Here is a 12132-nt window from a genome sequence, read left to right as displayed (position 1 = left end):
ATATTTTGCTTGCAGCTGATTCTGGACTTTATCCATCCTCATTCTCCTTGACCTTACAGCAGCTTTCGATACTATCTCCCACCGCATCCTCCTTCACAGATTAGCATCTATTGGCATCAATGGTACAGTACTCGCCTGGTTTACTTCTTATCTCTGGGTCCTTTACTTTTTATCATCTATCTCCTACCCCTAGGTAATATTTTTAGGAAGCATAACATCCAGTTTCACTGCTAGCAGATGACACCCAGCTCTACCTATCCTCCAAACCCACAGCTACTCTCCCACCCACATCCATTTCTGACTGTTTAAGTGAAATCAAGGTCTGGTTTACTCACAACTTTCTTAAACTTAATGGCAATAAAACAGAATTAATTTTAATAGGCACCAGATCAAAACTGACTACAGTTCCAACCAGTCTTTCGTTATCCATTGATAACTCAGTTTTGTGGGCGATCGTGGCTCAAGAGTTGGGAGTTCGCCTTGTAATCGGAAGGTTGCCGGTTCGAGCCCCGGCTTGGACAGTCTCGGTCGTTGTGTCCTTGGGCAAGACACTTCACCCGTTGCCTACTGGTGGTGGTCAGAGGGCCCGGTGGCGCCAGTGTCCGGCAGCCTCGCCTCTGTCAGTGCGCCCCAGGGTGGCTGTGGCTACAATGTAGCTTGCCATCACCAGTGTGTGAATGGGTGGATGACTGGATATGTAAAGCGCTTTGGGGTCCTTAGGGACTAGAAAAGCGCTATATAAATACAGGCCATTTACCATTTAACTCTGTTGTCACACCCTCCCCTCAGGTTAAGAGTCTTGGTGTCATTCTCGATAGCACTCTGTCCTTCACAGCACATATAAATAATATCACTCTGTCTTCCTACTTTCATCTCCGTAATATTAACCGTCTTCGTCCCTCACTCACACCACACAGTACCGCCATACTTGTCAATGCTCTTGTCACATCTCGTCTGGATTACTGTAATTCTCTTCTCTATGGTTTACCTCATAAATCCCTCCATAAACTGCAGTTGGTTCAAAATACAGCTGCTCGTATTATTTCCAGAACTAGATCCACTGAACATATAACACCTGTTCTTAAACAGCTCCATTGGCTCCCAATTCACCTCCGTGTCAATTTCAAGATCCTGCTTCTCACTTTCAAAGCGCTTCATAACTTTGCTCCTCCATATCTATCCAATCTTCTCCATATATACTCGCCCCTTCGTACACTCCGCTCTTCTTCAGCTTCCCTTCTGTCAGTTCCACCTGCTCGCCTGACTACCACGGGACTCAGAGCCTTTAGTTGTTCTGCCCCGAGACTTTGGAATGCACTTCCACTTGCTCTATGGACCACACACACTGTCTCACCACTTTTAAATCACTACTCAAAACCCATCTGTTTAGAATTGCCTACACCTGATTAGGCCATTTTTACCTTGCTCAGTTTTTATATTTGCTTTTATAATTCTATGACTGTTTATGTCTAAATTTAATGTTTTTTATGCTATTGTTTACGTGCTACTGTAAGGTGACCTTGAGGGTCTGAAAGGCGCCTATAAATAATGTATTATTATTATTATTATTATTAATTAGATTTCAGCTTTACTAACATTCAAATCTATTTTACTAGAGCTACGTCACTTTTTAAGAGATGCCGATCAAGCCAATCAAACCAATATCAATACAGGGAGTGCAGAATTATTAGGCAAGTTGTATTTTTGAGGAATAATTTTATTATTGAACAACAACCATGTTCTCAATGAACCCAAAAAACTCATTAATATCAAAGCTGAATGTTTTTGGAAGTAGTTTTTAGTTTTAGCTATTTTAGGGGGATATCTGTGTGTGCAGGTGACTATTACTGTGCATAATTATTAGGCAACTTAACAAAAAACAAATATATACCCATTTCAATTATTTATTTTTACCAGTGAAACCAATATAACATCTCCACATTCACAAATATACATTTCTGACATTCAAAAACAAAACAAAAACAAATCAGCGACCAATATAGCCACCTTTCTTTGCAAGGACACTCAAAAGCCTGCCATCCATGGATTCTGTCAGTGTTTTGATCTGTTCACCATCAACATTGCGTGCAGCAGCAACCACAGCCTCCCAGACACTGTTCAGAGAGGTGTACTGTTTTCCCTCCTTGTAAATCTCACATTTGATGATGGACCACAGGTTCTCAATGGGGTTCAGATCAGGTACAACAAGGATGGCCATGTCATTAGTTTTTCTTCTTTTATACCCTTTCTTTTGAATGAAACGCTTGATTGTTCGATGATCACGCTTCAGAAGCTTTGCAATTTTGAGACTGCTGCATCCCTCTGCAAGATATCTCACTATTTTTGACTTTTCTGAGCCTGTCAAGTCCTTCTTTTGACCCATTTTGCCAAAGGAAAGGACGTTGCCTAATAATTATGCACACCTGATATAGGGTGTTGATGTCATTAGACCACACCCCTTCTCATTACAGAGATGCACATCACCTAATATGCTTAATTGGTAGTAGGCTTTCGAGCCTATACAGCTTGGAGTAAGACAACATGCATGAATAGGATGATGTGGACAAAATACTCATTTGCCTAATAATTCTGCACTCCCTGTACACATGCTGCCCCCCCAAATAATGTTATTTTTACATTGGTATTCTCTTTGTGTGAGCATGCTGTTTGTGAGAGCATGCTAAGCCACAGTGTGAAATAAATATCTGGATTGCATCCAGATATTGCTATTTGAGAATTACGCTACAGAATTCTGACCACTTCCTTTGCATCTTTATCGCAGAGCTCAAACTTCTGCAGAGAGCTGACATTAATTATTGTGTCAGACGAGGCTGGGTGTCACATGACTGTGGTGGTGATGAAGAAAACAAGTATTTGAATACAAACCAAACAGCAGTTTTGAGAGGAGGAATTAGCAGAAGTTCAGCCAGTAGCATGACTGTCATTTACACCCCACCAGCAAATCATGAAGCAGTGTCCTGTACATTTTACCCCAGGAGTCTCTGTAATATCAAAACCCATCTGTAATACGGGAAGAAAAAAAAAAACAACAACCCTAACTGAAGTGTAGTGCATGTTATAGTTTCACAACTGTCACACAGCACACCGAAACCTCACCTCTCACCCAACTACCCAGATTTGGCTCCCTTTGACTTCAAGTGTTTAGCTGTTGATTTGACACGCTCGTGTGTCAATCACAAAAACACGAGAGAAAACTGTCCAGAACAGAGTGTAGAGAGTAATCTGAAGGGAAAAAAAAAGAAAAAGAAAAACAGCAGCTGCACATAACCCATTACAGAGGTGCACAAGAAAATTCCAGGACTTTAATGACCACACCTCTTATTAATACCTATACTCTCCCTGGACCAAAAGCCTAACAGCTTTCTCCCGTATGTTTACTCTGGTTTCCAGCCTGTGGTGTATAATATATTGTGACCATAAGCAAGACCCAAATCCAAAAGGCAGGAGCAAATTCCCCAGATATCTGACACATTTATCTCTTGCTCCCACTGTGTACTGCTGTGAGCCAACTCTTTTCACCAGACACTAAGATGTCGCACTCATTTCACAGCATTCCCCAGAGACAAAAGTTTGTCTAGAGACCTTAACCTGATGAGCAGCCACGCTGTACTGCACACAAAGTCTCCCCCTTTAATAACACTTTCGCTCCCTAAAGACGATACTGCAAAGTTCTTCGGGCCTTTTCATCTCCTGCACCTTCTCTGGGTGTGTCTGAAAGTCTTGTCTGTTTCTCCCACACCTTTAACTGTTTGTTTTTCTGAAACAACACACCTCTGAGCATATGCATGTGTGTCAATGTGTTGGGCTCTCCCCCTGAGCTATTAGTCAACCTGCTGCATCCACGAAATCTGTATACACACACATAGCCCCATCAAGGCCTACATGCTGGAAAGAGTGCTTTTATCATTGTGTAAAGCTAGAGAAAGAGGTGGGGTGGAAGGAATTTTAATGACTAATACCTCTCAGCTGATCACGACAAATAAAACTGCAGGTTTTCCCCTCCATGTTGTGTTATTTGTTTAACAAATATAAATATATATTGTTCAGAAGAAAGAACTCACACAGTTACAATGAAAAGCTTTTATTAGTAATGTTGACGGCTTCATTTATAACTGATAATCTGCATCACCTTAATTAGAAAGGCTTGGACGCATTTTGTGGCTCCACAAAGTTTTTTGGTTTGTTTGGGTTTTTTTTTTTTTCCTTTTTGGGGGGGGGGGGTGTCTTGTTTTATGACAAAAGCTGATAGAGACTGCCCTAAACCCTTAACCCAAGTTGTGGAGAATGATAAAAAGGACATTATTTTTAAGGTCAGGGTACTTGGGGATAAAACTACTAAAAATTGTAAGTTGTTAAGGGCAACCACGTAGCCTGAGACCAGTGTGCATGAACACAAATTAATATTTAAAGAATGCTGTGGTGAAATGAATCAATAAGAGAAAAGACTGCTGGCAGGCTTCGGCGTCACTCCTGTGGGACCTTTACCTTAATCTTTCAGGCATATGTTTGTTCTGTTCCCCTCTCACCATCCACCTAGTGCACCTCCACCTTGACCCCCACCCTTCCTCAGGTGTTTCTGTGGTGATGGCGTAAGCCACCAGAGGCCTGCACCTGTGCACTAATTGCTGCGTCTGCAGTCCCTATAGCAGCAAAGGTCAACAATGTTACTGGTAATGTATCACCATGGCGATAGAGGAAAGGCGGCGCTTAAGAATAGTAAAAGAGGTAATTCACTTGTACAGCTTGGTGGAGGGAGAAGTGATGACACAGATCCTGGAGAAGAGGGATTTTTTTGTTTGTTTGTTTTTTGTTTGTTTTTTTAAAGGAAAAGGAAAATGTAGGTCAAAAAAACCTGCTCTGAAGGACAAAGTCTTTAATAAACAATCATTTCACTGCTCTGAAAGCTAGAGGCCACACACACACACACATGTGGCAGTTAGCATGTTTTAATACTGATATTAAAAGGTAATATTTGGATCAGGTCCTTTCGTCTTCCTCTCTGTGCCCTTTGATAAAAGACAATCCCGCCATTGAGTGGGGAAAGACCTGTGCACACGAAGGTCTGCATTCCTACGATCCACCGGCTCAAACTGGACGCCCTCCAGAATTCAGTCCACAAAACTTAACAGTCACCATCATGGCACGCCTGAGTTTATACTTTATATTCATCATCACCCACTCAAAAAGTACATAACTAGGCTGTTGTACTGCAACACTGCTATCCTACATATGGCCACTCTCTGTTCAGCTGTTGTTCATTCATGTACACAATCCCCTCATTAGAGATTCTCATTTAAGAATACAGCTACTATGCTCTCAAGTTCATGACTATGCAGCTCCTTTTTCTTGCATGTGAGGAGTTTACATGCCAGCTTCTGTTCTCTTTCTGCAGTTTACAGAAAGAACAAGTGCGACAAACAAGCTGAATGACACAAAAATGGATGGAATGTGTTCAGCACTTTTGGGCCAGGTATTTCCACATACTGTCCAGAGGCTGATAGGCAGTGTTGGCTCAGTTCCTTCAAGACAACAGGGGCAGGGTCACAGAACAAAGTTGCACCTGGGAATAAATGTGCAGTTCTGTTTTCACTTGACCTGAAATATGCATGAAGAGAACTAGAAAGTGCTGAAGTGGATAATCAGTGGGAGAATTTATACAATTTTTGCATAACAGAAATTGTTATGCAATTGCAGTAGTGCTTCTACCCTGTACCTCATTTAGTTCTGCTACAAAAGCGCACACAAATGATATCACACATAATGATATCAGCGTATGTGCAAGTAATCAATGAAAACAATTAAGAGAGCTTTTCTACTTTTCACTCTAAATGATGCACAGGATGTGCTCACAGTGATGACCATGCTCAGAAGCCCCACCCACCTGCTGTTCAAAACCTTCCATTTACAAAGAGCAGCCAATCAAAAGGAGGTTGGCTTCTTCTTCTTTTTTCTTTTTCTTTTTCTTTTTTTTTTAAAAAAAAGGATGTTTTTGGAGGAGGCAGAGGTAAGGTTCAACAAGTCCCAGTTTAATATAAAGAGGGATTACTTTGAAATTTGAATCATACAACGTTACTCTTCTTCTAATGAAGAACAACAGGACAGAGCTGTAAGAACAACAATACAGAGCTTAAAATATGCATCACATGTTCACTTTAATAACATGGAAACAACATTATGCATAGTTACTAATCAACAGGAGAACTTCTCAGTGTACTCAAACATTTGTGTAGAGTCAGGTCTAATAAGATGACTAGATTTTCTAAATCTAAATTTGCAGTAGCCTAAAAGACCAAAAGTATTGATGTGAGTGTCAGCAGGTTTTGTGGATAAACGGATCATCTGTCATACCAAAAACAAAAAACAAAAGTGAATGAAGCTAAAAGCACTTTCAACCTTTGAGAGGTTTAAAGTGCTCTTAAAAGAGGGTCAAAATGCACACCTATTGAAAAAGAACTCAGCTGTTATGAATACAGTGATAGATGCCTCTGCTCTCTTCTTACTGGTCCACTTTGGCTTCAGTCCTCTAGTATATATTTAAAGAAAAAAATAAATTAAAAAAAATATCACGGGACACATTTGTTGTATTCAGGCCTTGACTAAACCTTCCTAATAATACTACAGTACATGGCATTTCCTCAGGCGTACTAAAACAATGATGTAATCTAGAACAGACTGATTTGTGGTTATCGGGTAACTGACACTACATAGGTTGTGAACATCAACTGCTTCTGCTAATGAAAGGAGGGGCTGTGTCAACTGGTGGAGGAAAAGATGACACTGTTGGTGTCAAGGTCTGTGTTAATAGACTTCTCTGCTGAATCACACTTGTTATTAATCTCTCGCTCTCTTCCACAGCATGTCTTTTATCCTGTCTTCCTTCTCTCACCCCAACCGTTTACAGCAGATGGCCCCGTCCCTCCCTGATCCTGGTTCTGCCGCAGCTTTCTTCCTGTTAAAAGGGAGTTTTTCCAAAGTGCTTGCTCATAGGGGGGTCATATGATTGTTGGGGTTTTTTTTCCTCTGTATGTATTATTGTAGGGTCTACCTAATAAAAAAGCGCCTTGAGGAGACTGTTGTTGTTATTTGGCACTATTAAAAAAAAAAATTGAAATAAATCAATACTGTTGCGAATGAGTACTATTAATACAACACTGAGCTTTAGTATCATTTAGTATACGAAAATCCTTTTTTTAGCACCTTTAATGTTAAAACTATCTATGGTTACACATTATCTGAGCAGTCGATCTCAGAAGACACTGCACTACTTCCTGTTTTAGTTAGTTTTTAAATCATGGGAAAAAAAAAAAAGTAATTTCAAAACACCATTTGTCAGTAGGAGGAATGAACAACTATTACAAACCAGTTCGATTTGCTGATAGTGTAAACATTACCTAGTGTTTGATAGTAAACCTCCCAAATGCGTATACACATACAACCTGTCATTCACACACCTGGGAAAAGAGAGTCCTGCCTCCTGCTCTGACTGCAGTGCAGCATCTACCATATGAAGATCAACTCTTAACTGGCAGTTCTTAGAAAGATTATCGCTCAAGAGATGTTGCCAATCTCAGGTGATCTTGACATTTGAGTTTCTGAGGTGCTGTTTAGAAAAAAAATAGAGATTGAAAACAATTAGATTCTTCCTTCTCACTCAAATCCTTGAGTGAGAAGGAAGAATCTAATTGTTGCATGCTTCCTACTATGAAATCGTTGCTTGTAATCTAGATACAGACTTGCTTGCAGTCTTATAGTTTTCCTATGAGGCAGTCTCCCCTGAGACAGAGAATAGACTGTACGTCTTTCTACTTAGCAGGGGGTTAACCCTCTGCTCCACAGCTTCTTCCTAGAATAAGAAAAAACTAGGAGCATTCTTATGGAGCATCGACCTCAAGCTGGGATCAAACATGCAGAACAATTTATTTATTTACTGATGACTCAAAAATATAAATGTCTTAATGGGAGTGTTTTAGATGGCATCTAAAACAGTGGCTTAATATTTAGAAGACTATTTCTTTCTTATTACAGTTATGGAATAAGCACGAATCAGTTTAGCACTGAACTTTGGTTTCTCTTTTACTGCAAGCAGATTTTCCCACAAACACAGAAAGCCACCTCTGGCTAATAATATAGCTGATAAGAATAATAACAGTATTGAGATTCATGTCTGAAGCCCAAACTGTGGTACTTCCACTGATTTTTCTCTCCAGTCCACACAAATGTATATCACATTTATCACTAAACGGTTGATTTATTAATTTGTTTCCATCAAAAAACAAAGAACTAAAACTGCTTTAAAGTCTCAGAGTGTGTTTCTGCACTGGTGATGTGACAATGCCAGTTACAGCCAATCAGCAAATTATTAAAGAGAAAAAACAAAACAAAAAACAAAACACACACATTCGCAGCAGTTTCATTGGGAAGGGAGAGGGTGAGCAGTTCGTCACCCATGAATAGAGAACGAACTATACAAATGTGATCTTTCACTGAAATGACTGGAATATCCTGTTGAGTGAGTTGGTCTGTCATGTGACCTACATGTTCATACTTTTAGAATTTCACACCCATGGTAAATCAATAATTAGTCATCATTCAGAAAAGTAATCTAGTGACAACATAATCTACTCTTGGTGCTATATGATATTAAGAGCACATATCTTTAAGATCTGACCTGAGCTGACCCAGCAAGCCTGATTTTTTATTCCCTGCTAAATGAATGATTAGAGAGACAATCCAGCACATAACAGCAGGGTGCAAGATGCTAGCAGGCAAGGCATACACATACACACACACAAAAAAAAAAAAAAAAAAAAAAAAAAAAAAAAACACCCAGCACGCCCCTGTGGGCGGTTTATCCTTCAAGCTCGGGTCCTCTACCAGAGGCCTGGGAGCTTGAGGGTCCTGCGCAGTATCTTAGCTGTTCCCAGGACTGCGCTCTTCTGGACAGAGATCTCCGATGTTATTCCCGGGATCTGCTGGAGCCACTCGCCTAGCTTGGGAGCCACCGCACCTAGTGCTCCGATTACCACGGGGACCACTGTTACCTTCACCCTCCACATCCTCTCGAGCTCTTCTCTGAGCCCTTGGTATGTATGTATGTATGTATGCATTTATGTATATACACACACTTTTTGCTGTTGTTAAAACTTTGTACCCACCCCCCTTTATATTTTTTCTCTTGTTTCTATAGGTTTCGTTTCATCTGACTCTTGATTTCTTCTCACTTTGCTTGAAATTGTTATGAATTGCTTCAATACACTTCTGTAAACAGTTTACATGCACAGTGATCTATAAGTCAAGGACTTTTATTGTGAAAGGGAGGAAGAAGCCTCGTTTGCCCTTGTGCAGAACAAATTCTGGTACAGAGCAGACATTGTGCCAATCTGCCTTTGAAACCAGAAGCCACTCCCACATGCCGTTTAACCCTTTTGGTTTGTGAGGGACAGCCAATCCCAAGAAAGCTGGTTTAAGTCTCATCTGAAATTTCCCCTTGTGGGACTAATAAAGGTATATCAATCAATTCAATTCAATCCTGAAGGGCATGATTAGTTAAAATGGCTTCTGTCACATAAAAGACGAATGAAATACGGATTATTTTGACATGAGTCAAAACAGGTCCTCCATACACCCAGTCACTGACCTCAGTCGTGAACTGCATCCAAATGAGGCACAATTTAAATCAAAAGTCTTGAAAAACTTGTTTTTACATTGTTTTTCTTAGGTGCTGTTGTTGCTTCAAGAGACAAACACCAACATCACAAACAGCTCATGTGAAACGGTGTGAAAATATGTGTTTACATAACTGCCACGCAGATCCTCCATCAGCCATAAGCAAGACAAGGCATTAAAAATGACAAATTAAAGGAAAAACCCATACGCTTGGCCTCTATAGTGTGGGGATCCAGTGGTAGTAAAAGGCAGGGTCTGGCATCTTTTGGGTCAATCTGACTCCTTTGTAGTCATAGCACCCTCACCCACATTTTGTCAGCCCCCCCCCCACCCATCCAAATTTGTCAACTACATGCATGTGCAGATCTCACAGCTGACAGACAAAGGGGTCCAAAAGTAATTTCCTTTGTACTTACAGCTTATCAGTCACTAACCCTCAAAGTCCCACAGAGCATTTTGTTAGAGCAGTTGTGTAAACTTTCTGTGCAGAGACGCAACCAACAAGCAAGGACACACGTGAGAGTGGGCAAGCCATGTAAATGTGAACTGTGTCTGCAAGAGATTTATGCAAACTCCCTCCTCACACGCACAGAAACACAGAAACCTGCAGGACCTGGCTGGGTGTGGATTCATTTTACAGAGACGGAAGGGGGCATGTTTCCCCCCAGTCTGCAGCCCCCCTCTCCCGGGACAAGACGGACCAGTTTCCTTCTCTCGCCTTCTTTCAGAAACACGCACACAGGCACAGGCCTTGAATCATTCATTAACAGGTCTGACCCCTCCACACCCACCAGAGCTCACCAAAACCCCACAGGTCTCTCATGTCACCTGTTAGCCCCTCCCTCCTCCACCTAGGAATTACACAAGCATTGCTTTTCCATCACCAACCCCTTACTCCCGTCCTCAATGATCAATACCAGTTACCTTTTTCTCGTTACCTAAGAAGGAAAACGCCCAATAAAGTCAAATGAGAGCGGATTATACACCTGTTGCTCCAAGAGCCCGGGACTAGTTTCCTTCTCCTAAATCTGGGTCTGGAATCAAATGAAGTCTATAAACACTTCTAAACCTCCTTACAGTAGAAAATGTGAGACTATTGACAGCTTTTTAACAAGGTGTGAGGAATATTGATCTCACCTGGCAGGGCTCGTGGGGAGGGGGTGGGCAGGGGGGATTAAAGACGCCAAATGACAAACATGCTAGAAACTTCTGAAAGTTGACAACGGAAATCTGGGATCGATTTACATTTTTATGACTCTAAAGTCCACAGAGCTAAGTTAACAAGAAAGATATTAAACTTTAACCTTTCAACAGGTGTGTGGTTCAAAAATGAGATATCACTTTAACACATCTTTAACTACATCGACAGAAGATGCGGGAAAAAGGTTTTATTTCTTTTCCTCTTAAGTTGTTTACTCTGAGGTCAGCGGTGTCATCCTAGCTAGTTAGGGAGGAAGGGAGGTACCTGTGCCTCGCCGGTGCCGCTGTCTCTGTTCAGTTCCCCGATGTAGTACTGCTCCATCCACCGCCGGGCGTTTTCCGAGTGCCGGTGTGGGGGTCCCTCCATCGCCTGGCGCACGTCCTTGCCGGAGCGGCTGCGTATTAGTGCCTCCCCACCCGGGTGCATCCGCAAGAAGGCTGTCACATCGTAAACCCTGGTCCCCATCAGCACCCAGCAGGACTCCTTGGTGCAGTGGCGGGCTACCTCCCTCTCCGTGAAGAAGCGGGGGGACGTGGACGGAGACATCCTGTTAGTGGAGATGTAAAAAGGTCCACCTGAATTGAAAACTGAGAGCAAGTCCTCCTCAGTGGACAGTCGACCTGACTAATGAACTGACTTTCGTAATGACACCGGAGGCTTTAAACTCCTGCCGTTCGCGAGACACGGACGAGAGAGGCGGGGTTTGTGAGGCGTTCACCAAAGTCGTAGTTAGTAGGTCTTAAACTGACTTACAATCACATCTGCATATACGCGCATCGAAAACTTCTAAATAATATGCTACGATGATTACTTATTCTTTTTTTTATGATTGCAGATTTTTAATATTTTATTTTAATATTTTATGACAGTAGCCAGAAAAGCCGTTATATTTACACAATAGCAAAAGCAAACCCTCCCCGAATACAGCATAACTCTCCTAAGCACCTGTTGCTGTTAAACCGATACAAGCGACACAACCGCTTAAGAAGTCTGTTCCGTGGACCCAACCTGCTGCTAAAGACTATTATAAATTGCTTTACAATATAATAGCTGAAAATTAACATCTCTCATGTTGATTATTTCAAATGAAACCGTTAAAGGACGTCAGTCAGCTGACATCACATTCATAAAGAGGAGTCACGTTATTGGTCATCACTTCCTGATCAATAAAAATCTGGCGTTTGCTGCGCAGTTTTTCAACGTTAAATAAATATTTCCTTCCTTTTATAAAAGACCACGTATGT

At 41.4% G+C, this 12132-nt stretch overlaps 1 protein-coding gene across 1 annotated transcript in view; it reads right to left on the bottom strand.

Annotated features, from left to right (window-relative positions):
- fa2h (fatty acid 2-hydroxylase) overlaps positions 1-11580 on the bottom strand; it is a 39016-nt gene extending 27436 nt beyond the window's left edge. Inside the window, exon 1 of the mRNA XM_005950912.2 lies at positions 11153-11580. Within this exon, the coding sequence (XP_005950974.1) occupies positions 11153-11434 (282 nt within the window). The 5' untranslated portion in view covers positions 11435-11580. The remainder of the gene's footprint in view (positions 1-11152) is intronic.
- Positions 11581-12132: the final 552 nt, after the last annotated feature.

This window comes from Haplochromis burtoni, unplaced genomic scaffold, assembly GCF_018398535.1.
Source record: "Haplochromis burtoni strain Fernald_Lab_line unplaced genomic scaffold, NCSU_Asbu1 Contig_887, whole genome shotgun sequence".
Taxonomy (NCBI): domain Eukaryota; kingdom Metazoa; phylum Chordata; class Actinopteri; order Cichliformes; family Cichlidae; genus Haplochromis; species Haplochromis burtoni.
Note: the sequence above shows the minus strand (reverse complement) of the source record. Positions and strands in the feature narration are given on the sequence as shown.